We start from the raw sequence: 27,791 nt of genomic DNA on the forward strand, positions 1-27,791 counted from the left end.
TAACGTTTCTGTATTTTCACCTAAAATTAAAAAAAGAGAGAGTTAGAAATGAAAATATCAATTGAATTAGGACAACCCTACTCACTTTGCCTCCTTGTGACCTTTCCCCCATCTCTCTGAAAAATTGCCGAGGGTATTTCCTGAGTTCAATTATTATTTTACGTTTCAAAAATGAAAAAATTTCCTTCTCAAATGAAGTAGCCACTTCTATATTTTGAAAGCGCAATGGTACTATCACCTTTCCAACTCTCCATAGTCATGTTTCTTCTTTCCTTATAAACACATCGAATTATATCCCACATCCACTGTAGCTCATGTGTGCCTTCTCACATGTGGGGAAAGAGGTGTAAAGTGATGTTTCCTGACAGGCCACCACCAGTTTACTTGAAGACTTAATATAGTGGATTCATAACCTTATCGAAATGACTAAAATGCAGACCTTTTAGACTATCTCCCTTTTGTGAAAGACAATATCTGGGAGAGGAAAATCAAGCATTGCACACTGTTCATCAAGAAGAAGGGAGCTGGGGAAGGGGAGGGGGGAGAATGATGTGCTGGGCCCTATTAATTTGCTCTTTAATCTCACTGGTTCAGTTCTGTCTCCTGTAAGCCAAAGAGAGAATCAATTTGCATATAAATGTTACCAAGTAGCCTACCACCACAGCATTCTATAGTTCTGCTAGGTATCTAGGGAAGAGAGGATCTGGTTGTATTAACAGGATACTTTCTGCCTGTTCCCCCACAAAGTAACCACATTTCGAAACATTTCACAAGGCCCTGGATTGTTGTACTTGTTTTTCATTCTATTTGACTCCCTGTCTATTTGCATTCTGAGCTGTAGTCAGGATTGTGGCCTATTAAAGAATTATTTGTACTGGAGATTAGAAGCTTTAGCATTGGGTAATTTCAGAAAAGAGAAGGGGTCTTTTCATTACCTCAAGAGAAAGATGTGAAGAGAGGCTCCGATACAGAAACTTAAAATTTGGAGGTGAGGTGTCATTCATGTACCAGTGGATGAGTCAAACCAACCATCCATATGCAGTGTAATAAAACAAGAATTATTTGTTGTTTTATGATGGGAGAGGATAATGCTTGGTGGTCACTTGTTTTTAAAAACAAGCTGAATTGGGTTTCTCAGTGACTATTAATCCAATGCCACAGTAAAACATGAGAGGCAGGCATCTAAAATGAGGAAGATTAATGATCACTGCAGGTCATGGAAGAAGAAGAATTTTTTTCAATTCATATAAATGAAATTTGTCATAACCATCGTGAAGATGGCATGATTCACCCACTTACAAAAGAACTATCTATTTCAATGTTTCTTGAAGAGGTGATTTTTCACTTTTCACTTGTACTAACATAAGAATGTCAAGCCTGTAGGCAGAAAATTTTAACCTGGGAGACAATGGATGGGGAACTCAGCTGTTGAGTCAGGTATAGGCATGAATTAAGAAACAAAACAAACGAGAATTGTCCATCAGTTCAGGATCTGCAGCTAAAAAAGTAGAGTTTGGAAAGGTGGGAGGGGGAAAGGAGAGAGTCAAAGTTTCAGAAGGGCAATGTTTCCCAGCATCTGTTCCTAAACAGATCCACTTTGCACTCAAGTTCAGGGCTTTACAAACTGAGGTCATAGCACTATTGTTTCCAAGCACTAAGCCTTAGTAACACTCTCCCTCCCCGCGGAAAAAGAAAACAACAAAAAAGGAGAGAGACTGAAATGCTCTTGGTCCAGCGAGTTCGAGTGCAACCTTCCCCGTCACCGCTAGTTGTCACTTGGCTCCCAGACGGGAGAGCTGAGGTTTTCGGCACTGCGGTTAGAGAGAATGCAGTCCTAATTAAACTGAGTAACTCCTAAAGCTTCCCCTTAAAGTCCTCAGCCCAGTGAGAGCCAGTACGCAGCGGGGGTCGGGGACCAGTGGCGAGGGGTGTAGCAAGGGGAAGGACAAACAAACCGCAAGAAACAGGCCGACGGATGCCAGAACAGCGACTGTCTCAGACCTACACGCACAAGCCAGACACCCTGCGGGCGGGGGGATGGGGGTGGGGAAAGGGGGGCCAGAGGATAGAAGGACCCGATTGCGATTGCAGCGGTATACAACACCTCTCCCCCCCAATGGTGGGCCCACGGACAGAGTCAGCCTCTGTACTCTTTCCGCCCCATTTCCATCAGAGCGATGTGGTCAGTAGAAAATTGCATACCTGAATAATACAATGGTCTCCCAAAGGTAGAGTCGAAGAGTATTGAAGCTGTACATTTTTCAGGTCCTTGTGCTTTGTAGTCCACGAGTTATGGGGGCAAAAATGTTTCAGATTGGCACTTACAAAACCGGAGAGTGCTATTGAAAAAATAATCCAGATGTTAAGGGAAGGCGGGGATCGGGGCGCAGGAGAGCGCCCCAGGGGAAATTGGAGCGAGGGGGCTGTAGATACCACGGACAGCGGTGGCTGCGAGGCGTTTCAGCACCACGGAGAGCGTCCAGCCCTGCTTTTCAGGAGCGCGAAGAGTATTGCTGTTTGTTAAACTCCAACGTGTCTGGTGGCTCCCTGCGGCGCTGGGGAGGCACGTTTGGGGGTGGGTATATTTCTTTCTTTTTTTTTTTTTACCCTTGTTTTTCTGTTTAAACGGCCAGCTCCATGCAAGGAAAAAAAATCTTCTGTTGAGATCAGAGCTCTGGCCTCGGACCGTTAGATTGGGCGAGCATCTTGGGTCGAGAGAACAGGGCTTGACGGCTCTGGGCCGGCCTGAGGGGGTTCCGGGCGAGGGGAAAGCGGCTGACGGCGCTGCCTTCAGTTAAATCTCAGAGAATGTGCCAGGCTGGCGCATCGCGATCGAGTCCCGGAATCTCATTCTCCTGCCTCCGCGCTGGTCTGCTGTCGCCTTGTGATTCCTGTTCCCTGGTCCCCGCCGAATAAGTTATGATCGCTGCAGGAAAGGTGTCCCATTGCTCGGGGCTGCAGGCGTAAGACAGCCCAGGGCAAGTTTCAGGGGCTGCCGGGGTCCATGGCTACCCCGCCGGGCTCAGGAGCCCAAAGCTTCAGATGCGTCTCCGTTTTGTGAGCTCGCCCATCTTCCTTTAGTCAGGACTCCTTCAGATCTTCAGACTTTCTTACTGCATTAATTTAACAAACTGGTGGCATGGGGGTTGGGAGGGCGATAGCTGATGGGAGGGGGGTTGAGAGGAGGAAAAAAGGGGGGAAAAACTCCTTAGTATCTTCAAACCCTCCCACTCGAGGTGTTCATTGGCCCGCGGCTACGAAAACCAGATCTTCTCCCGGTATTTGGCCAATAGCATGTTGGACTCCGGGTTGAATTTAACCCTTAGAGTGCTGGACGAGAACCGGGTCCCCCTCAACCCGCCCTCAGCTTTGCTGCAGGCGGTGGAGGGAGGGAGGTTGGTTATGGAGTTAATCTCTCTAGGTCTTTCAAAATATTGCCTTGATTTTTATAGAATGTAGTTGTATGCGAGTAAAACGCCATGGGTGCTGGTTCAGACGTGCCTTGGGCTCCATTTATCATTTTAAAAGGGAAGAGTTAAACCAGATCCCTGATTTTTTTTTTTTTTTTTTTTTTAGCTCTGCTGTTAAAATATTTGGCTCGGAAAGGAAAGGAGAAGTTCTTAAAAAGAAGTCTGGTGGACAAAGTAAGACCCCTCCAGGGTGACTGCAGCAGGGAAATACAGGAGAAATTCCTTGAGCATTTTCCAGGGTTAAGAGGGAGCTGTCCTGGCCGGCGCTTTTTTTTTTTTTTTTTGTCAGAGAAGAAAGATATGCTGTCTTCCCCACTGGACAAGAGACAGTTTTATTCACCTTTATAAGCTGGGGAAACTGAGCCTTATAGATCCTATGGCTTGCTCCAAATTAATGGCAGAGCTAAGTTGTACACACAGGTATCCAGTACTTATTACTTACATTCCCTGTTTTTTTCTACATGTTTTCCCACCTTATTTGAGTCTTAGAAACCAGCTATGTATTTCATTCTAGAGCCCATCTGGGTAAGTAAAGTTAATCAGATTTCCTCCAAGCTACAGGACTTTAGTGCATAAATTGACTCTGAAGGATTTTCTGGCTGATTTAAACTCACTGGGACTCTCCCTCCCTTACTGAGCAAGGGCAACCCCTCTTCCAACCCAGCAACTTTAGGATGCCTTTGGAGTGTTTGGAGCTGGTTCTCCCTAGAATAGTTCTCAACAGCTCAGTTCTGTCTCCAAGTTCAGGTCTTCTCTCAAGCAAAGAAACCTGGGGAGCTTTGTTTACCAACCTCTCACCCCAGGGTTTCTCCTCCCCTCCCCCCATCCTGTAAGAGGACACCCCACACTATTCCTTCTTTTATTGGCACCCACATCCCAGAATTTCCATGAGGTTTTGAGAAGTCACTGAAAAGGCAATTTTGCTTTGAAAGTAAGTATTAATGTGAATCTAATAAAAATTTATATATAATATATATTATGTATGTATTTATATATGTATAATCAAGAGCTAACCTTTATTAGCATACTTTCCATGCCAGACACTATTGGGCGGTCACATACTGTCATTTACTTTGCACAGTCACACCTTGTGGTAAATGTTATCTTCAAGCATGTGTTTGTGTACATGTATGTGTGTACATTGGTAAGTACACTTGGGTAAAACCAGCATGTCTATTACTGTGGATATACATTTATTTGTGATTTGTATCCTACCTAATTCTGAAGTTAACTTCAAGTGCATATGTGTATCGATACATTTGAGTTTGTGAATGGGTCTCTTTCCACACAGGCATATATATGTATATATCTATGTGTGTCGTTAGGGTGTCTCAAGAGGTACTGAAACAAGCTGTGAGCTAGCAATTTTGTCCTTGTCCCTCATCTGGCCAGGAAGCAACTGCACAGCTAGGTTGGATGCAATGTGTAGAAGTTTCTTTTTCCTCTCTTTCAAGGGATGGTGATGATGATGATGTGTGTGTGTGTGTGTGTGTGTGTGGCTGTTCGTGTGAATGGCTCCAAGGCTGTGGCCTGTACAGAAGACAAGAGTAATTATTACCTGGGGGCACCTGTTTCTAACAGGCTTATTAGAAAAAGCCATGGAACCGGCAATTACTTCAGATGTTCAGTGGGAAAATCCCTCACGGTTGTTAATCTACATTATTTCTATACTTTTAACATCACACCTCACATAGTTATGCCTAATACAGTTCTTTCTGTTCTTGTGTAGGTCACTATTGAAAACAAACAACTATGGGCTTGGCAGTCAGGGATTTATGTCCTTATTTTATCTCTGCCTCAAAAAGGCTGGATGTATTGGATAAATGACTAAACCTCTCTGTGCCTAAGTCAAATGATGATAGTAATGCCACTCTTCCCACTACAAGAAACTGCTAGGATAAATGGTATTAGGTCTGATATGATTCTAACTCACCATGCTATGAAACAAAAATCTTCATAGAATGGAATGGATTGGCTTCAGCTAATGATCCATTTCTTTGGTAAGTATTCTGCATAGCCTGTCTCTAAGTAATTTCAGTACTTGACTGGTCTCTTATAGGTCCCAGTAGCCAGGTTGGAACTCTACTAAGTATGAATAAACTTTGGCACATAGTGAGACTAATTTTATTATTAGAAAAGATTCATTCTATTAATTCAAGAAACATTAGTTGTGCACTTGTATGTCAGGTGCTATTCTAGGTGCTTGGGGATATAACAAGGAACAAAATAGGCCAAGATCCCTACTCTAATAGAATGTATCTTCTAGGAGAGGGAGACAGAAGATAAACAAGGAAATATACAATGGGTTTGACAGGTATAAAACTAAAAAGGCAAAGGGCTGTGAATGACATGGAGGTGCTATTTTATGTAAGGTGGTTGGATCAGGAAATGCCTCCTGGAAAGAAGACACATGAGCAAATAATGGAAGAAAATGAGGGAATGAGTTATGTGAACCTTAGAAAGAGAAGGAGAGGCCTCCAGGTGGTGGGAAGAGCAAATGCAAAAGCCCTGAGAGGGAAGTGTGCTCGGAGTGTGCAAGAAACAGCATGGAGGCCAACGTGCTGGACAGGGTGAGTGCAGGGGATAGAGGTGGGAGATGAGGTGAGAGAGGTAGTTGGGGACTAGACCAGGAACCGCCTCCAAGACATAGTGAGGACTTTGGGTTTTATTTTGAGTGAGACAAGAAGCCATTGGAGGGTTTTAAGCGGAGAAGTAACAAGATGTGACTTAACATTTTAGCAAGTTTAGTTTGGCTACCTGTTTAGAAAATAATGTCTAAATATTATTTAGGGGACAAAGGGGGCAAAACAAAAGCAGGACTAGTTAGGAAGTACTGAAAAAAAATCCATGTGAGAAATTCTTAGAGATGATCTTATTCAACACTTTTATTTATAGAAGAGGAAAATTATATACAGAAGAGTCAATTGACTTACCCCTTAGACTAGCAGGACAGCTGGGATAAGAACACAGGAGCTCTAATCACAGATAAAGGATCTTCCACTGTTTTTTGCTCCAACTAAGGTAAAGGGCATGCAGAAAGAAGGTCAAGGAAATCTACAAGCAAAGGGACTTTACTTGTCTTATTACTAATAAATATATAAGATATATAATGTGATGTCTAGCACATAAGAGGTGCTCAGTAGATATTTCTTGCAAGGATGATGAAGGAGGGAATAAATGAAAGAAGAACAAAACGATTCGGGCAGAGGGCCTGAAGAGAGGTAGAGAGGAAGGAATAGTGTTAATCAGGTGAGATTACGTTGTCCTGAGCCAGCTAATGTAATTATCATAATGCCAAGCCTCTGTCCATAATGACATTCACAGAGGAGAGTGCTGTATGTTTCAACACTGCTTTGACAGGCTTCAATGATACTTTATAAAGAGAGATGGATATTTAGAGCAACTGAGCGCTTGCCTAATTGTGCTGAAGTATTATGATGAATATGGGTCTGAAAATGGGACCGTGGAAGAGCCTTTCCTCTAAGGAAATGGAGGCTTGCCGCCAGCCTTTCCTAGTCCAACTCAGTGAATGCTTTTGTTACTTTTTTTTTTTATTATTATTGCAAAGCCAGAGTCTGTGCTTTAAAGAAGGGACCTCAGAACTACCTGGGAAATAACTGCTTGGGGACTCTCAGTGGCACTGGAGGAATTTTTAGTTGCAGTGAGTAGATGCATAAAATACCAAGCAACCTTCTGTCCCATTTTACTGATTAATTGGGGCCCAGGAAAGTGGAATGACTAGCTTAAGGTATCACTACAAAACTGCCTCTAGATCTCGGGTCATGGCTTCCTACTGTTCTTCTCTGAGACCTAAGATAAAAGGAGAGAAGGTAGGATCCATGAGGAAGAAATGCTTCATATCAAAGCCGATCTGCCCAGAGACGTCCCAATTTTCTTTTGTAGTGCTCTAGCAGCTTGGCATGCATCCGAGACGTTTCTTGATCTTTCCTTCAAACCATCTATGTCTCTCTCTCTCTTTTTTTTTTTTTTAAAAACCTTTCTTCTCATTCTGCCCATAACTGTTGTTTCATGTTTATTCAGTCAGTTCCTCTTACCAGGTCTCTCAGCTCCTACTGCCTCCACAAGGGTTTTTAGGATTAAGAAGGCTTGGCAGAGGGATACACTTTTTTCTGAGTTTGTTCACTCGCTTACAGGTTCATTAATTTATTTTGAAAAGTACATATAGACTGAACACTGGCTGTGTGTCTGACACCATGTTAAGGCTTTACATGTCTAATAAAAGATTTGTTCATTCTGTTTTTAACGAATATTTATTAATTACTTTCTATGTGCTAGGAACTATGGAAAATGGTAGCACAAATGAAGCATAATCAATGTTGCTTGAAGGGAGGTGATGAAAAGAGATTCTTGTACTGCATTTTAATAATTATATTAAAGTTAGGCAGGATACAAATCACAAATAAATGTATATACACAGTAATATATTTAAAAAGCATTTAAAATCAAAATACATATAAATACATACATTTTGATAGATTATTTACAAAATGAACACTATTCATATTATTTTATAGAACATTACCAACACCCTAGAAGCCTGCCTCTTATCTCCTCCCAGTCATTATCAGCCAAAGATATCTACTATTCTGATTTCTATTACTTTTATTTTGCTTGCTTTTGACCAAATGAAATTATCTTTGTTCTTTTTTTTTTTTTTTTTTTTTTTGAGACAGAGTCTCACTTTGTTGCCCAGGCTAGAGTGCCCTGGCATCAGCCTAGCTCACAGCAACCTCAAACACCTGGGCTCAAGCAATCCTGCTGCCTCAGCCTCTTGAGTAGCTGAGACTAAGGCATGCGCCACCATGCCCGCTAATTTTTTCTCTATAAGTTGGCCAATTAATTTCTGTCTATTTATAGTAGAGACGGGGTCTCACTGTTGCTCAGGCTGGTTTCGAACCCCTGACCTCCATCGAGCAATCCGCCCGTCTCGGCCTCCCAGAGTGCTAGGATTACAGGTGTGAGCCACCGCACCCGGCCTATCTTTGTTCTTAGGAGGGATTGATCTATAACTGTCCTTTTCTTGAAATGTCTTTTTCAGGTTTTTGTATAAAGATTATGGTGGCATCATCAAGTTGTAGATGTTTTCTCTTTTCTATTCTGTGTAAACATCCTTGCAAGATCAGTCTTATTTCTTCTTTAAATGTTTGGGAATCAGTGTTGGGAGGTGGGGCCTAATAAAAGGCAGAGCCCTCATGAGTGGATTAATATCTTTATGGTGAGAGTGGGTGAGTTATTACAAGAGTGGGTTGTTATAAAATCACACTCAGCCCCCTCTTGCTCTTGCCCTCTCTTGCCTTTCTGCTTTCTGCTGTGGGATGACACAGCAATAAGGCCCTCACCAGATCCAGGCCTTTCTACCTTGGAATTACCAGCACGCAGAACTGTAAGCAATAAACGTCTTTTTTACTAATTAACAACGAATGTTTGGGATCGTTTACTGGTGAAGCCATCTAGGCCTGGTGGTTTCTTAGTGGAATGTTTTTATTTATAGGTTCAATTTATTTAATAGTTACAGGACTATTCAGATTGTATTTCTTCTTGTATTTATCTTAATAAGTTGTCTTTTTCAAGACATTTTGTCCATTGTATGTAAATTTTTACATTTGTTTGCATACAATTTTTATAATCCTCTTGTTTGTCTATAAAATCTGCAGTGATGTATTCTTTTTTATTTGTCATATTGGTGATATGTGCTTTCTTTTTTTTTTCTTGACTATTTTTTCTATTGGTCACTTCAAGTAACTGACTTACATTTTTTTCTATATAATAAATTTGTTTTATATTCATATTTTTTTCTTTTTCATTTTTTCATTATATTTTTTTCTTTTTGCTCTCAACTTATGAAATCTTTTGGATTTAATTTGCATGTCTTTTTTCTGGCTTCTTGAGATGGATCCTTAGATAATTGATTTTCAACCTTTCTTAAATATATATATACATTTATATGGTAGCCATATATATGTATGTGCGTATATATATATATATATATATATATATATATATATATAACAAACTTTGTATTTTTCCCCAATATTTGCTTTAACTACATTCCACAAGTTGTGATAAATTATATTTTTGATATTATTCAGTTCAAAATATTTTCTGGTATTCACTCTGCTTTGTTTTTTAATCCTTAGTGATATTTAGAAGTTTACTATTTAATAATGCCATTCCATTGTTTTCTGACTTCCATCATATCTTTGAAAAGTCAGCAGTAACTCTTATTTTTGCTCCTTTTAAGGTAATTATTCTCTCCCCCGCAACCCCCGACCCTCTGTGGTGGTTTTTAAGATTTTTTGGTCCTATGTTTTTATCACTTTTATATGATGCAAATAGGTTTGGTTTTCTTTATGAATATCCAGCCAGGGCTCATAGAGCTTTTTTGAATTTGTGTCTTGATGCATTTCATCAATAGCTAGCATTTCTTTCTTGCTTTTTCTTCATTCTATCCTTTCCATCTGGGCCCCTGATTACGCATATGGTAGACTTTTTCATTATGTCTCATATGTTGCTAATGAATGCCCTTTTCTGCATTTTCTATTCTCTTTTTTCCTCTCTGCACTAATCTGTATCTTCTCTACTCTTTTCACTAATCTTCTCATCTGTGTTTAATCTGATTTTATACTTAACCTATTGTATTAATTTCAATTGTCTTAATTTTAAGCTCTAGCATTGTCACTACTTTTTTTCTGTTTCTTTTCTTTTCTTTTTTGAGACAGAGTCTCACTTTGTTGCCCAGGCTAGAGTGAGTGCTGTGGCATCTGCCTAGCTCAGAGCAACCTCAAACTCCTGGGCTCAAGTGATCCTTCTGCCTCAGCCTCCTGAGTAGCTGGGACTACAGGCATGCACCACCATGCCTGGCTAATTTTTTCTATTTATATTAGTTGGCCAATTAATTTCTTTTTATTTATAATAGAGATGGGGTCTTGCTCTTGCTCAGGCTGGTTTCAAACTCCTGACCTTGAGCAATCGTCCTGACTCAGCCTCCCAGAGTGCTAGGATTACAGGCGTGAGCCACCACGCCCGGCCTGTTTCTTTTCTTTTAAAATAGGTTCCCATTCTCTGGTGCTATTCTTCCTTTTTTTACCTATTTTCTGGGTCTAATGTTGGTGTGAAATTGGTATGTTTATATTACCTGATTTTTCCCTTAAATTTTGGTTATCTACATCTGTTTACTGGCATGCTTGGTATTTTTGGAGTGAATACTTTAAATTGTATATAAAAATTGTAGCAGCACTGGGTCATGTTATCTTCTGGAAAGGATTAAATTTCCTTCTGGTTGGTAGATATAGTATGGACAGGTCACCTTTATCCAATCATGGATTGAGATGATTTGGAGCTGTGTTTTAGGCTTTGTGAAGATGTCTCTTTCTAATTTATCTTTTTCTTTGAGTATATCCCATCAGGGTCTCAACTGAAAGTCAGTTCTCTGGCTTTCATTTTTGGTGGGCCCTGAACTCCAATTTTTGCTTCTTCAACTCTGTGACACTGCTAACATCATTGCTAAGCTTTTCAACACTTTGCAGTTGCTTTTTCAAAAAATTATTTTGTAATGAAGCCTTCCTTGGACATCCTCCCTGAAGTATCCACCATTCACTGTCACTCATTTTCTTTTATCTTTAGATTTATAGAAAAGTTCCCATATACCTTTCACCCAGTTTTTCCTAATGTTAACATCTTACATAATATGGCACATTCATCAAAACTAAAAAAATCAATGTTGGTACATAACTATTCACTATATTTTAGATGGAATTTCTCCAGTTTTTTCTTTATTGTTTTCTACTATCCCAGGGTCCAATCCAAGGTACCACATTACATTTAATCATTATGTGTTTCTAGTTTCCCATTAACTGTGACAGATTCTCAGTCTTTCCTTGTTTTTTATGACCTTAACAGTTTTGAAGAGTGCTGATCAGGTATCTCATAGAATATCTCTAAATTTGCATTTATCTGATGATTTTCTCATGACTAGATGCTGGTTATGTGTTTTTGGAAGAATATTACAGAGGTAAAGTGCTATCATATTAACACGTGATATTGGGGGTACATGATATTAACATATCACTTTTGATATTAACCTTGATCATCTGGTTTGGTTAGTGCCTCTGCCAGATTTCTCTACTATAAATTTTTTTTTATATTTCCCTACTCTGTTCTTTGCAAGTGAGTCATTAAGTCTAGCTCACACTCATGAAGAGGGAAATTAGTTACAGCTCCTGGAGTAAGTTATCAGCTACATTTGCTTGACTTCTCACTCAGCCTCTGATCACTTATATGTGCAGCTGAGAATATGGCAAAGGCATTGATAAGAAATTACATGCAGATTGTTAGGCTCATTTCTGTGTGGTTCCTTATTCTCTGGGATCTTGGCTCCTTAATTTCCAGCTGCATTTGACTAATTTTTTTGTCATTCTTCCCCAGTGAAACTGCTGTAAGCTATAGGCCACTGCTTTCTGTTTTGCCTTTTTGCTTTGCAGTGACATCTGAAAGTGTCCTGCGTGGAGAAAGAACCAATTTATGATCCACTTCAATGTATAATGTTTTCCTCTTTTCTGGTTCTTCAAGTCATAGTTGTTCCCCGTTGCCTCCAAACATCTGATTTTATTATTTATTTATTTATTTTGAGACAGCGTCTTGCTCCGTCTCCCTGGGTAGAGTGTAGTGGCATCAGTATAGTTCGCTGCAACCTCAAATTCCTGAGCTCAAGTGATCCTCCTACCTCAGCCTCCTGAGTAACTGGGATTACAGGCTTGGGCTGCAATACCTGTCTAATTTTTCTATTTTTAGTAGAGATGGGGTCTTGATCTTACTCAGGTTTGTCTTGAACACCTGAGCTCAAGCAGTCCTCTAACCTTGGCCTCCCAGAAGGCTAGGATTATAGGTGTGAGCCACCACTCTCGACTCTGATTTTATTTTTGATCTAGTTGTTATAGTTGTTCTCAGTAAGTGGGTTTGTCAGTTACAAACTACTCCTTCATAGCTAGGAGGCAATGGGGAGCCACTGAAGGCTTCTCACCATTACTCTGCGATCTGTTCGCCTTGCCTTACACTGACTCCCCCTAGCTAGCTCACTTTTGGTCTTTTTGTCTATCTCATCTTATGCTTTCATCAGGGATCAGCTATTACATTTCTGCTTATTTTCTTCTACCAAGCACTTTTTTTTCTTTTATAGCTCACTTTTAGTTTTACATTCAACCTATAGTTCATTCTTCACACAGCAGCCAGAGTAATCTTTAAATATTAAATTTTAATATTTGCATTGAATTCCTGTTGCATTTAGAATGAAATACAATTACTGATGTGGACTTGTATGATCAGCCCTGACCCCTCTCTCTGACTGCACCAACTGCCATTCTCCCCTTCTCTCATCAAGCTGCAGACTTGCTTACTCTTGTCCCCAAGCTACAGACTTTTGTTCACTCTTGTTTTGAATCCAGATATTCCCTTGGATGGTTCTCCTTGTCATTCAGATCTCAGTTAAAATGTTACATCCTCAACGAAATCAGTATGCAGAAAGTTATCTACGCTACCATGTTTATTGCAGCATTATTCACAATAGGCAAGATATTGAATCACACAGAGTTTTTAATTTCCTAGAAGATTTAAATGAATTCCAAGCTTTGATCTATTCAAGATAGGGACTGTTAATGGGTACTTTAGAATATATTTTTGCTTTCTACATATATTAGGAAGATGTGTATTATAACTCAGAGTCCTTTTTCCAACATTTTCAAAATTGTGTGCTGCATGACAGTGGTATGAGGGTATAACCATTCCTGAGTTTCAGTTTAAAATGAGTCTCATTCTCTGCAGTTGACTCATCTGTGTTCATTCAGTATGCGTGAGTCTGGTTAGGTAAATACACATTTATTGACCGTTACAAAAAAATTAAAAAAAAGAAGGCACCTCAATAGTGCCTTCCCTGACTATCCTCCCTGAAGTACTTTACCCCCATTACTGTCATTCATTCTGTTTAATTTTTCATCATAATAATTATTCGTATCTACATTTTTTGTCCATTTATGTATTTATTTTTATTTTAGAATATAAGCAGCACAATGATAGGGACTTTATTCTTCCCCAATGTATTGCTGGTATCTGTAGCAGTTCTTAGTACATAGTAAGCATTAAATAAATGAATGAAATCCTACAAGATTTATTTACTATGTGATTTGCACTGGATTTCATGCTTCTGATATACTCTCTCATTAAATTATCACAGTAATTCTATGCAGTAGAGTCTATTATTATCCCCAGTTTACAGAGGAATAATGTGTATGGTGCAGAGAGAGATCAAGTGTCTTGTTCAGTTATAGCAGGTAACTGGAGGTATTGGGATTTAACTACAAGCTTTCACTTTTAACCCCTAATGTCATTTTTTTAATACTTCTGATCTGCATTGTATATTTTAGGATATTTTTTATAATCAATTATTTAGTTTTTTTTTTTTTTTTCCAGAGACAGGGTCTTACTCTATAACCCAAGCTGGAGTGCAGTGGCATGATCATAGCTCACTGCAGCCTCAAACTCCTGGGCTCAAGTTATCCTCCTGTCCCAGCCTCTTGAGTAGCTGGAACTATAGGTGTGTGCCACCATGCCAAGCTAAGTTTTTGAAAAAATTTTTTGTAGAAACGGCATCTTGCTGTGTTGTCTAGGCTGGTCTCAAACTCTTAGCCTCAAGTGATCATCCTGCCTTGACTTCCCAAAGTGCTGGGATTACAAGCATGAGCCACTGTTCCCAGCCCACCTAGGTTTTCTATTACTTTTACATGGGGCAAATCCTCTCAATTAAAGAATAATTTCCTTGATGACAAAAATAGGACCTTATTGTGGATTTCCTTTTTGAGTTTCCACCCTAAAAGTTTTGAAAGTTTAGATCTGTTTCCCCATACCCCCACCAGCCTCCATTTTTGGCGGATAACAGCAACTGGATTTTCCTTGGAGAACATTCCTTCCTTACCCCCTGTCAGTCCACGTGGTTTTGGTGGGGTTAGCCCAAGATCCAGGTACGGTAAGACCTGACACAGGACTGATCAATCAATACAATCAATCAATCAATATACTTCATCCCCTGAACAGAGACTTGCTCAGGAGTAAACATATCACCTGAATTTGTCCAAGCACAGTTAATTCTAAGTCTTTTACTGGAAAGAGGCTCACTTTATTATCATTTTTCTTTCAGACACAACACTTGAAGCATGTGAATAGGAGAGCTGACCACCCACATACCCACCCCCTCACCAGCAACAAAAACAAGAAGAATAAAGCCAATACTGAGGAAATCAGAATTGAAAATTGGGGAGAGAGGCAGCTTCCTGATGATATTGTTGGAGCACCTGCATCCAGCCAGCCTCAAACCATGATCTCCTCTGGCCTTTTTGGTTTAATCGACCAATTAATTTATTCTGTGGTTAAGCCAGTTTTAGTTAGATTTCTCTCCCTTACACCAAAAAGGGCTGTGATCATACGATGCTTCCTGAATGCCTGTTGACGGCTGATTGACTATGTGGACATGCAACTTGTACCTAACCAAGAGCATATCTGTGCAGCCTGATTAGAGGCAAACGGGTGTTTTGTATGACCTTGATGAAAATCTCACCATGCACCTCCCTCAGCTCTCTGCTGTGGGCCCGTGACTCTGCACGAGGGCGGCTCTTGTTTCTCAGGTGGTGGTGACAATGAACCAGCTGGAGTAGTTGCCGGTGCTTGGATATCAATTAGTGAAGCTCTAACTGCAGGATAATCTCTCAGACATCTCCTAAGTGTCTTAATCTCTCAGTGGGGCCTTCTCCTCTAAAGGCTTAGGTGGCTGGTAATATGTTTGAGCTGTTGATCCTTTCTTTGATCACGTCTTATAGGATTATTCTGTAATGAGATGGTGCCGAGGAAATGGGGCTGTAATTTGGTTGTCTTGGCTTTGGCATTTGTTTTCCTCCTTCCTCTGCTTGTGCTGGGATGGCAGCCTCTCCACGGGGCTCTCTCCAAAGCACGTGTCTTCTGATTCCCCAGCTCTCACCAAACTCTGCAAGTGTCAGGGTAATCTGCAAATCTAGGAAAACAAGTTTTAGCAATTCCCTCCTGGCTGTCATCTGCCTTAAACTCTCTCACCTGATCTGTTTGGCAACTCAGGGATAGCCCGGGAAGGTGTCATAAGTTCCAGTTTCACAGTGAGGACAATGAGGCACAGAGAGAGTGCAGCAGTGTAGCAGGTCTGTTCTAAGGTCAGGGCTGTCATCATTACACCACCTCCTAACCCTCCGATGGGCCAGTTCCTGGTTCATTTGCAACAGCAAATGGCCAGACGTGCTTCTCATTCTTCAAGCCCTGGGCTCCAACAGCAACTCCTCTGTGTCCTCTTCACATATCAGCCTGCTGGAAAAGAACCCTCCTCTGAACTTGCACACCACCCTTGCAGGTACCCTTACGGTTTCATAATTTTCTACTTTGTACTATCATTTGTGTGGATTTTTATCCTCTAGAGTTTAGGCTCCATAGTCCCCTCATAGATGGCAGAGTGTTGATCTGCTGTAGGTGTTCAGATCTGCCTGGCACAGGCAAATCATTATGCTTATCGAGGGTATGAACAAGTACAAAAATCCCTTATTTTCTTTTACCTTTTTTGGGGGGGAAGGTAAAGGTAGTATATTTCAAGGGACCAGACTTGCTGTTTCTAAAACACCTAGAGGGATGTTATGTGGAAGAAGTGTTGATGCTTTTCTGTGCCAACCCAAAGAGCCAAAATGAGACCAGTGGGAAGATATTTCAGGGAGACATAGATTAGCTCAATATAGGATTTTCTGTAACCAAAGCTGCTGAAAGCTGAAGGGGATGTTTTCTAAGATAGTTAAAGTCTGTGCCACTAAAGGTATGAAAGTAGGTATTGGGTGATAACTTGACAAGGAGAGTGCAGAGAAAATTCAAGTGTCTTAGGAAGGATTGAGCTTCCGGGCTCTTTTCCTACTCACGCAGTAGTGTTCAATAGAGCCTCGGTATATGGGCTTTTGACTACTCTTGGAAGCAAAACTCATACTCAAGAGGGGAATCCTGATTTGATACACACAGAGGCAGTCATGCACAGTGACTACGAATGTGGGCTCTGAAACTCAAATTCTGGCTTCCTTACTTGCTAATGTGTGGCTTTGGCAAAGTCGTTAACATCCATGAACTTCAGTTTCCTTATCTGCACAGTGATGGCAATCACAACACCTACCTCACTGGGATGTTGTGAAGTTATGCACAGAAAAACACTTAGCAGAGCGTCTGGCACAGAGGAAGTGCCCAAGTGTTATTATCAGTCCCCTCATTCCTCCTCTCCCAGCAGGATCCCTGCCCGAGTCCTCCCTCCTGAAGCACCTCAGGCTTCAGGCAGAAGAGGTCGGGCAGGTCCCCCAGAGCCCCTGGAATCGGTGCCTCTGAGCTCATAGTTGACGGCTGACTGTGAGACTGGCGGTCTGAGCCTTTGAGGCCTCCAGCCACTTTCCAAAGCCAACAGTGTAAGATAAAAATACAGTATCATTTCTCCAATCTCTTCTGGGATCCTGGTTGCCCGCACTCATTAAAGGCAGTTTTCTTTTGGATTTGAGAAGCTGTTTTAAAAGCAGAGTCTAACACTGGGTTCCCAAAAGGCTGATGCCAGTTTCTTCAGTTCCCCCCACATCCCTGACCTGAATTTCCAGTGGTTGGGTTATTAGTGCATCAACAAAATATGTGCTCTGGGAGTAGAAAATCCATTCTTGTCCTTCGGTCACTTAGAGAATGGCAGGGAAAAATCTTGAGTCCCCAGCCCACCCCTTGGTTGAGAGCAAAGCAGAGTAATTCTCTGTCCTACAAAGGTTGAAATTTAATAATGATGGAACAAAATTTCCGTAAAAACTCTTGTATAAATTCTTTTACATAAGCTCCTTGATAAGAAATTATACATGGTAGGTGCTTGATACATATGTTTTATCTACTCAGTATCACCTCCATTTTAATGAAGAATGAGGTAGTATTATCATTTCTGCTTTAAACATAAGGAAATACAGAGGGACACCAACTTGTAAGGGTTACAGTTGAGATTCCAATGCAGATCTGTCTGACCCTAAAGCTGAGACCATTTATGCATGCTGTCTTCCTGTTAGGAAAGCTAGAGGAGGGGATCTACTATTTATATAATAAATTTAACAAATTAACAATATATAGTTGTAGATAATCTCAGACATGGTAACTTATATACATAATGAGCTAATGTATCCATCTCTATAATTAGCATTCAGGCCAATCCTGAGGAGCCAATGCTCACATCCCTGATTTATAGATAGAAAAACAGACTCCAGGAGGATAAAGGAGTTTGCCCAAAGTAGCAAACTAGCCCAAGAAAGCAAAGCCAGGATAAAAACCCTGCTTCTTGAAGCATTGGGTGATGTACGTTTTACCACATTACAGTTGTAGCTGTACAACAAATAAATTTTAAAAATTATCCTTAAAATATGCCTTCTTTAACTTTTTTTAAAGTACATTCAGTAATCTTGGAGCCTTTCAATGATCCAACAACTTTGGAAGGGCAGCCTTTTGGTGCCGTGTTTTAGAAACGAGGAGGGGATGGGTATATTCACACCTAATGGGTCTGGTGCGCACCACCTGGGGGATGGACATGCTTGTAGCTCTGACTTGGGCAGGGCAAAGGCAATATATGCAACCTAAACATTTGTACCTCCATAATATTCTGAAGTAAAAAATATATATATTAAAAATAAATAAATAAAAAGGCAAAGGGTTGAACAACTTAAAAAAAAAAAAAGAAAAAGAAATGAGCCACCTGATGCTAGGAGGTTTGCCTGGTATTAAACAATGGGACAAGCCACCAAGACGGGGTAGAACCAGTGCTTCCCACTCATGTGAGGCTCAGCTTTGGTGCTGTCCATTTCTGTTTTTGTCCTGCCTTACCTTCCCAATTCCTGAGTCATTATGTTTTGTTTGGGTCTCCTCTTCCCAGGGACTCATTCAGTGAACACACTGTACTCCAGGCACCATGGTAGCTGTGGAGGGAAGAGTTTACCTGAAAACTGGCATCCTGCCTTGCCCTTCACCCCCCCCCATACCTCCCCTCTTCCTGCAGGTACCTGTCCTGCCTCATAGCTCATAAACCAGTTGTGTCTTATAGATGTTTACAGTAATGCACAGTGTTACTCCTGGTGGGAAAAGGTACCTGACAAGTTCTTAGAGATAAGAAAAATCTTTGTATTGTGATTAAGAGATCTCTGGAGTCAGACAGTGTGTGTTCAAGTGTCTCTTTGGCTCCTTGTTAGCTGTGTGACTTTGGGCAAGTTAATTAACTCTTTGGCCTTCATCTCCCAATCTGTTAAAAGTGCCTAATTTATAGGGTTATTGTGCAGATCATAGGAGATAATGAATGTAAACTGTTTAGCAAAATGCATGTGTTCTTTAATTATTAATTGGGAAGATAAGATTTACATAAACACAATAATTAAAATACACAACAGCCCCTCTGCTTTAATGACTGCAGAATCCCCAGTGCCTATCTCAGCGCCTGGCATGCAGTTGAGGTTCCAGGTCTACAGCTGTGGGTGCTTTTCTTGCCCCAGGCACGTGCTAAGACTTTAGCATGCATTGTGTTATTTCATCTGCCTCAGGGGCGGGTGGAGAGGTGGGCGGTAGAACTCTCTTGGGAGTAGGGCAGAAAGCTGAAGAGGAAAGTGAAGATCAAACTTCAGGAAGTGCTGAAGAGTCGTGTAAGGAAGTTGATGGTAGTATAGGCAAAGTAGAGTTAGAGATTAACACAGGCTTGGGTATCTTGGACCTCCCATGCTCAGAAAGCATTTGCTGTGACATGGCCATGATGAATTTGTAGGTTTTTTTTTTTTTTAATGAAACAATCTTCCATGCCAGAGTAGGATGCTGCGGATTTCAGCTAGGTGTTGGGGCAGGGTCAGAAGAGGTCATTTTGGGCAGTGGGAGTTTGGGGGTCATGTCACATAGATACTGAGACTCAGGTGTCTTATCTCTGTCCCAGGAGATTGGGAGCACGGAACGAAGTGAGGTGAGCCCTCTGCAAGCCTCTAAGCCCTGTGTATATTGCAGGGTGACTATTACTAAGGGCGTGCAAGGACAGGCCTTGTTTCTCAGATGGCTCTGCAACGGGCGAGTCCTGCTGCCTCTCTGGGGGATGCTTGCGGAGGCCGCACCGGGCATTCCTGCAGGTGCATGGCAGCCACCTTGCCTTCCGCTGTTATTCCACCGACCAATTGTGCGGTTATCGAGTTATCGAACGCTCTGGGAGCACTGCAGGTGGGAAGCAGCTCCTGCAAACTGCATTTGCTTCTCTGTGATTACATTTCAGTCTATAAAGGAAGAACAGACCCCATATCTATGTATGGGTTTCCCAGTGACAGTGAGAGCAAGTGTATAATGCTCTCTTCTTTCTTTTTAAAAATTGCCATCAAGGCTATTTAGCTCCCATTCTCTTACCAGTCCTTTGTGGTGTAATATAGTCTGTGGTTCTGGGGAACTGGCCCTGAATTTATACTCTGCGTGGGGATCCAGGGCAGGGCAATGGGGTCCAGTATCGAGAGCACTTGGTTTGGAGTCTGAGTTCCTTGTTACACGATCACCTAGTTGAGACCGCCCAATTAATTCACCTGTCAAAGTTCTTCGTTGACTTTTGGCTAGAATTGGTGTGGCCAATACCAATCTCTCATGATGACTGGAGAAAATGTACATTACTGGTTAAGAAAACAGAATAGGCAAGACTTAAATCATGCAGTTTAGTAGATTGTAATATTTCAAAGCCAGAAATGCATGAGGTTAAATGCAAAATGGGTCCTTACTGGTACAAAAGTCATGAACCACCAGTCCTAATTATTCTTCTATCCCCCAGGGGCCTTTTCTAGAGACCCTGGACCACATCTACTGATCACCCTAATGTAGAAGAGCCTAGAAGGATAACTCTGAGCATCCATTGACTTGGAGAACATTTAGGAAAACAAGAGGGAAGAAGGGTTGGATATAAAGCCCATGGCGTGGTATTCTAGGCCATTCAAAATTTAGAAGTCACATATCTTTTTATTCTCATTGCATATTCACCTTTTTATCCAGTCAGTCTGGAATGTTCTTCCTGAATTGAAAGCTTAGATATTAAAGTCCCTGAAAGGTGACTTCCTTTCTAAAGTTTCTGTTGCACTGTGTCCAGATGTCTCTTTCCTGCTCGGACAAACCTGTGGCACTTGCTTGTATTACAGAGGTTCCCAGAGTATGGGCTTCGTGGGCCTTGTGATCCAGAAGATTGTTTTAAGGTAGACAAAGATTTGGAATTGAATAGAATTGAATTACATAGTGAGAAAATAATTCCCTTGTGAATATTTCTGACTGCATTAAGAGGAAGGTCTCACGTGGGTGTCAGTATGATTTTGACACCTTTGTGCCACTTGCCAGTTGCTTTTTTTAAATAAAGGCAGAGGGCAGGGCAGGCCTCAGGCCCAGTCACTTTGGCAGGTGATTGTAAGTAGCTAGAATTTAATAGCACTCATTATATTTTTTATTTTTGTTCTATTTTTGGCAAATACAATGGGTTTTTCATTTATAAGTACTATAACATTTAAAAAGAAACTTACTTAAGTCAAAAAGTGAGTCAGTGGGGGAAAATGTTAAATGATAGAAGTTTCCTGCAGACATGACAAACATTGTGAAAGTTGTCCTGCAGTGGCTGAAATTTAAGTGAAACCAATTCTCTAGGAGTGGATTGGCTGTGCCTCCTTTTCTCCAAGTCTGTGAGGGCAAGGGCTGTATGATCTCAGATATTCTAGAACAGGAATTGGCAAGTTATCATCCACAGGCCATGTCTGGCCTGTTGCTCGTACACCCCATCAGCTAAGAATGGTTCTTAATGTTTTTAATGGTTGAAAAAAATTCAAAAGACTAATATTTCATGAAACGTGAACATGAAAATTCAAATTGCAGTGTCCATAAATAAAGTTTAATTGGAACACAGTCATGCCCATTTGTTTACCTGTCACCTATGGCTGCTCTCATGCCACAGTGGGAGAGTCGAGAAGTTTGGACAGAGACAGCATGGTCCCCGAAACCTAAAGTATTAATATTTACTATCTGGCCCTCTGTAGAAAAATTTGCTGACCCCTATTTTAGAAGGTCACCAGGCTTAGAGTCAGGAGGCCTGAGGTTGACCCCTGGCATTTCGACTTAGTCCCTTTAGGCCCATCAGGTCCTCTCTCCAAGCCTCAGTTTTCCATCTATAAAATGGAACTGATAATAGTATCTACTATATAGGGCTGCTGTGAGGATTCGGTACATGTGATTCTACTTTGTAAACATGAAAGCATTATGAAAATGAGGTTTCTGTTTCCTTTAATTGTTCTAATTTTTGTTTTGGAAAGGACTGTGTACTCACGTGTACCTGCTCCACCTCCTCACATTTTCTAATGGAATATGGAGAGATCTCTTCAATTTTTAAGCCAAAGAGAGACTTTCTATATATTTTTTCCTGCTTCTAGCATTTATTATCTATTTTCTATTCTTTTAGTTCTTTTGTTCCCTCTCACTGGTAATTAAGTACCAGTCCCTTCCACCCCCCAAATTTTCTCTTGAACTTCCTCATCTTGGCCACTGTGGTCAGCTCTACCTCAACCCCTAGGGTTCTTTCTCAAGACCAAATTGTACTTAAGGAAATACTATCAGATCAGAAGCAGTGAAAATATTTCTATTCAGTATTGCCCTAGATCTGCTGTGTGTTTTAAGGACGTACTTAACTTCTCTTTGCCTTTTTCAAATAGGATTGGCTCAGGTCGGGCAGGGATGTTTGCATAAATTTTTTTTTTTTTTTTTTTTTGAGACAGAGTCTCACTTTGTTGCCCAGGCTAGAGTGAGTGCCGTGGCATTAGCCTGGCTCACAGCAACCTCAAACTCCTGGGCTTAGCGATCCTACTGCCTCAGCCTCCCGAGTAGCTGGGACCACAGGCATGCGCCACCATGCCCGGCTAATTTTTTGTATATATATTTTTAGTTGGTCAATTAATTTATTTCTATTTTTGGTAGAGACGGGGTCTCGCTCAGGCTGGTTTCGAACTCCTGACCTTGAGCAATCCGCCCGCCTCGGCCTCCCAAAGTGCTAGGATTACAGGCGTGAGCCACCACGCCCGGCAAAATTTTAAGTGTGTAAGTAAGAGATAGTCTTTGGAGGAAAGATGCTGAAGGAAGATAAGATATTGAGCATCTACTATGTGCTGGGCAATGTGCTGAAGCATTTTCTATTCATTTTATCACTGAATTCTCTCAATAATATTAAGAGGGAGATAAAGCTATACCCACTTAATAGACTGGGAAACTGAGGCTGGGTGTTGAAGCCGCTGGCCCCAGATCTCCCAGCAGGAAAGTGATGGTACTGGGATTGGTCTCCATGTGTGACTATGCTGCAGCTGGTGGGTATAACTCTAGGACCTGATGCTGCCTTCACCTGGGAGCTTCTCCTGACCTCTTATTTGTGTTCCCAGTGTCATGTGGCTCCCCCATTCCAGTACTTGTGACAGTACAGGGCAGTTGCCTGTGTCGTCTTCTGCCTCCTCAACTAGACTCTAAGCCTGAGGAGGGCAAGGACCTTGCCTTTCCTGTTCATTGCCGAATGGACATACCTGGTACGGGACTGGTACTCATTGGGCACCTGCAAAGGTTTATTACATGAATGAATGAATGCATGAATATAACGAGCCTTTATAGAGCATTCACCTAGAACCTACGGGGAAGGAAAATGATAACACTTCTCACTAGCTGGGAATTCCTCTGCTGCCAAGGAAACCTTGAGAAAAGAAAGGGATAAGGAAGTAGGAGAGCCTGAATTAATTGGGAAAACAAGGCAGCGAGATATATTATTTAATTTGAGAAAGGAGGAGGGAAAAAAGTTGCATGCCATGCATTTGTTTCCAGTCAACCCAGTGGTTCTCCAATGTTAGTCTTTTGTATCTTTACAATTGTCTCCATATCTGTGAATCATTTGTGATATGATTTGCTTAATATTTTTCTTAAAATCAGACCACTTTTAAAAATGTGTGTATATTTATTTTAAAAGGGATCTTTATAGCACTACAATAAAAGGGAAGCCATTATCATTTGCTTTAAAAAGTAGGTGATGGGAAAATGAATATAATAAAAATAGAAAAAATAATTACATTCTAGCAAGGTACTGTTGTCTGCTAAAGGACCAGAACCAGGGCCTGTGTTTTGTTGTTGTTGTTGTTTAAAAGGATGTTTAAGAAGTGGTAGAATAGTGTTAAAAACACACTAGTAACAAAACAAGGCTTTTTCCTCCATAATGAGAAGAATTTAGAATCGGAAAGTAAATAACTTCCTCGCAAAATGACTCAGTGTGATTTAATGTCGCGTCTGTGTCTTGCCTGAATCTGCCTCTTGTACCCTGTGAAGTCGGCGTTCACGTTGATTGGAAAATGCTGAATCAGTGGCAGGAGGCCCTCTCTCTCCTCGGGTATGGTATCTCAGACAATTCTGCTAAAAGGTATCATCCTCCCGAGAAAACCAGAATGGTCTATTTCTTCCTGTGTCCACTCATAGCCCTGTTCCCAAGGGAGGGGAGAGGACAGAAGGCCGGTGGCCAATGGTCAGTGGTGCGGGTGAGTGTTCAGAGGCTCCCCGGGGCCAGGCTGGAGAGGCCGGAGCTGAGCGGCCATCCCAGGCAACAGCAGGTAAGGCAAGGGGGCCTGGGAACCTCTGCGAACCAAGCAAATCCACTTGGAGTCACCTCCTCAGCCCAGAACATTTTATTCCACTGAAATCTCTCTCCTGCCCCAATTCACTCACTGCAAAAACCAACATAATTTATCTTCTGGAGGGAAGGGTGCAGACTTCAGCTTGGGTTTTTTTTTTTTTTTTGGCTCAAGCCTAAGTCACTGGAAGAAAAAGGGAAGAAAAAAAAAAAAAAAGAAACCTAGAGCATGTTGCCAAATTGCAAGTTTGAAAATAAAAATCAACATGGGCATGGTCTCAGAGGCTGGGGAGAAGATGGCCTCAGTGTTCTTGAGAGGCAGGGAATATTTTCACATCAATGTTTTCTTTGCCCTGTTTCTGTTGGGATCGCAGACTTTTTTTCTTTTGAGTCTTAGGATCAGGAGAGCTTGACATTTTGGATGCTTGCTTATAAGGCAGGGAGGGAGCTGACATTTGCTGAGCACCTATGTGCCTGGCAGAGTGTAGAGCATGCCCCTGTTTTTATCTCATCCTTACTATGACCTAGAGAGCTAGGGGAAGGGCCCGCTTGTGTTTTACAGATCAGAAACACCTCCTCCAAGGTGACACAAGCTCTAAACAGCAGAGCCAGGACTGGACCCCACTATCCTGCTTCTAAAGCCTGTGCCATTTATATTGCTGCCTTCCAAGAACTGTGGGAATAGAACTGGACATTTAAAAGGAACTTTGAAGCTTCTATTCCATGTTCTGTCTTCAGAGCATCTGCTGCAAAATCCAACAGATTCAGCCTCCGCTTGACTCATTGCGCTATGGACTGGCGAAGGACATTGCTAATGGACTTTCACTGAAGCCAGAGCTACCTCTCTGCTGATACTTCCTCAAGGCCCCTGTCACTCTTCATGAACGTCTCATCAAAGACTCTTAGAGTGAGGCTACCATTCTTAGCCTTCATAGCAAAGGGAACCCAGGGAACTGGGTATTTAAGAATCTCACTTTGTATAAAGACAAACGAAGATATGATTGTTTTCCTTTCAAACCAGTAAACCCTACAGGATTTATTCCATTCTTTTTCTGCTTCCAGGATATTTCTACACTATTTCCCTGACAAGGAAGCTATTCATTACTGAGCAGATGAGAGGATGCCAGGGCGATTTTTTTTTTTTTTTTTTGAGACAGAGTCTCACTTTGTTGCCCAGGCTAGAGTGAGTGCCGTGGCGTCAGCCTGGCTCACAGCAACCTCAATCTCCGGGGCTCAGCGATCCTACTGCCTCAGCCTCTTGAGTAGCTGGGACTACAGGCATGCGCCACCATGTCCGGCTAATTTTTTGTATATATATTTTTAGTTGGTCAATTAATTTATTTCTATTTTTGGTAGAGACGGGGTCTCGCTCAGCCTGGTTTCGAACTCCTGACCTTGAGCAATCCGCCCGTCTCGGCCTCCCAAAGTGCTAGGATTACGGGTGTGAGCCACCATGCCCGGCCTGCCAGGGCGATTTATTTAGGCTATGCAGGGGCTAAAGGCCTCTGTTAGCTTCGGCCAAAGGTGCTCACTCCCTGGGATGGGCGAACAGCTTGGCCAAGACACCAAGAAATCACAGCCTTCTCATGAAGGCTCCATGCAGATGGTGGTGTCCACCCTTTCTGCACTGGTGTGTTTGTCTGCAGAGGCTGGGGACATGCTGGGGCAGAAGCCAGGTGGCTGAGATTTCCCAGGCTGCCTGTCCAGTGAGTAATAGTCCCCTGTCAGGGGCTCCTGGGTGCTGCAGAAGACGTTTCTGGTGAAGGGAGGCTGAAGAGAGGAGACTTGGGTTTGGTTCCTTGTGCTAATTTATTTTGTTGTCTTAGTCAAGACCATCCTCTCTCTGGGCCTTCCTTTCATGTTCCCTAAGAAGTAGATGATAGGACTAGCCCTTGCAGATCCTACAGTCTCTGAAACACACACACACACACACACACACACACGCACGCACACACACACACACACACACACACACACACACACACACACACACAGTTTCCATCCTTTGTTGGATACTTACAATGTACAGATCCAGGCAAAGCACAGCAGAACTGTGCCTTCCACCAGGTGAGGGGAACCAGCGGTGTTTTCTCTTCTGGGACTTGCCAGCTCCTCTTCCCTGGATCCTGACTGTTGGCTTCAGTCTCATGGCCACTCTCTGATTGCCTCCCTTGTAGTGGCCCATGACAGTTGTTTGATATTAAGCATTGAGAACAGAGCTTGACATAGAGCTAGAACACAATAAAAACTGTTCCTTCCATTACTGTTTTCATGTTTTTATTACTGTCACGATGGGCTGCAGCCTATGCAGAGAGGAAATTTCAAGTGGGGTGGGGCAGAGAGGTATGAATCAGGCAAGACTTCCTGAAGGAGGGAGGCTTTAACTGGTTTTTAGAGTCCGGCTAGAGGAAAATTCTAGACAAAGGGAAGGGGGTAAACAAATGACAAAAACTGGGAATGTTGGCAGTGTTGGAAAGAGTGAAAAATGGTCTAGAAACAAATTCAGCTCTAAAATACTCAGTTATTGAGTGCATCTTTTTTTCTGGGGCTCCACCTGTTTGTGTGGGGTGCTGCTATGGTTTTAATGTGCCTTTCCAAAATTCCTATGTTGAAACTTAATCTCCAACATGATAGTATTAAGAGGTGGGGCCTTTTGGGAAGTGAGTAAGTCATGAGGGCTCTGCACTCATGCATAGGATTAGTGTCCTTATAAAAGAGATAGGAGTATGTCTTCCCCTTTTGCCATGTGAGACCATAACCAGAACGCACAATCTTTGAAGCAGAATGAGCCCTCACCAGACATGAAGTGTGCTGGTGCCTTGATCTTGGACTTCCCAGCCTCCAGAACCGTGAGCAATAAATTTCTGCTGTTTATAAAGTACCTAGTCTATAGTATTTTGTTGTAGCAGCCCAAATGGACTAAGACAGGTGCCTTTTTGTTGGATTCAGTTGGGGCCAGTTTCTTCCTGACTACATTTGAGGGGAAATTTGGAGGAGGGAATGAGCAAGGGCTTTGCATTCAGATGGATCTGGGTTTGAATCCTGGCTTTTTTCCTTACTGGCAGAGGGACTTTGAGCAAATTATTTAACCTCCTTGAGTCTGTTTTTTCACTTGTAGGAATGTTGAGAGAATTATTTAAATGAAGAGACCTTTCTCTCTCCCACTTCGTTGTTTCTCATCTGTGTCTCTCCCCATTCAATCTCTGGGGGAAGGAATCTCTCAGGCTGCTCCCAGAGCTGCCTCCCAGGAGAATAGCTGGGTGCCAACTCTGGCAGGGTGCCAAGGAGATGGTGCCATGGGAGAAAGTTGTAGGTGTCATTGGAGCAAGGAGAATTTTATAGAATTCGAAAGGTCCTAAGTAGCTCTTTAGTATGGGTCACAAGCAGGTGGACTCATGAGAGTTTTGTTTTGCAGAGTTTTAGTCTGGCGACAGTTTGAGCAAGTTAGCACCATTGCTAGCTGTCCACTCATTATGTTATATATGTATGTAACCTGCCTCCTCCTCCTCCCAACAATCATTTACATTTGTGTGCCCTGATCTAGTGCACCCTTGTTGGAGACAAGGAAGTGG

General features: G+C 41.9%; 1 protein-coding gene across 1 annotated transcript in view; it reads right to left on the minus strand.

Moving 5' to 3' along the window:
- Positions 1-26,404, minus strand: part of GLRA1 (glycine receptor alpha 1) — a 108,062-nt gene extending 81,658 nt beyond the window's left edge. The window contains exons 1-4 of the mRNA XM_020283736.2: positions 26,240-26,404; positions 23,135-23,235; positions 19,962-20,196; positions 19,587-19,719 (exon numbers count right to left, since the gene is read on the minus strand). Of these exons, the coding sequence (XP_020139325.2) occupies positions 19,587-19,719; positions 19,962-20,196; positions 23,135-23,235; positions 26,240-26,404 (634 nt within the window). The remainder of the gene's footprint in view (positions 1-19,586; positions 19,720-19,961; positions 20,197-23,134; positions 23,236-26,239) is intronic.
- Between the last annotated feature and the right edge of the window lie 1,387 nt (positions 26,405-27,791).

The sequence above is a fragment of the Microcebus murinus genome, chromosome 21, assembly GCF_040939455.1.
Source record: "Microcebus murinus isolate Inina chromosome 21, M.murinus_Inina_mat1.0, whole genome shotgun sequence".
Classification (NCBI taxonomy): domain Eukaryota; kingdom Metazoa; phylum Chordata; class Mammalia; order Primates; family Cheirogaleidae; genus Microcebus; species Microcebus murinus.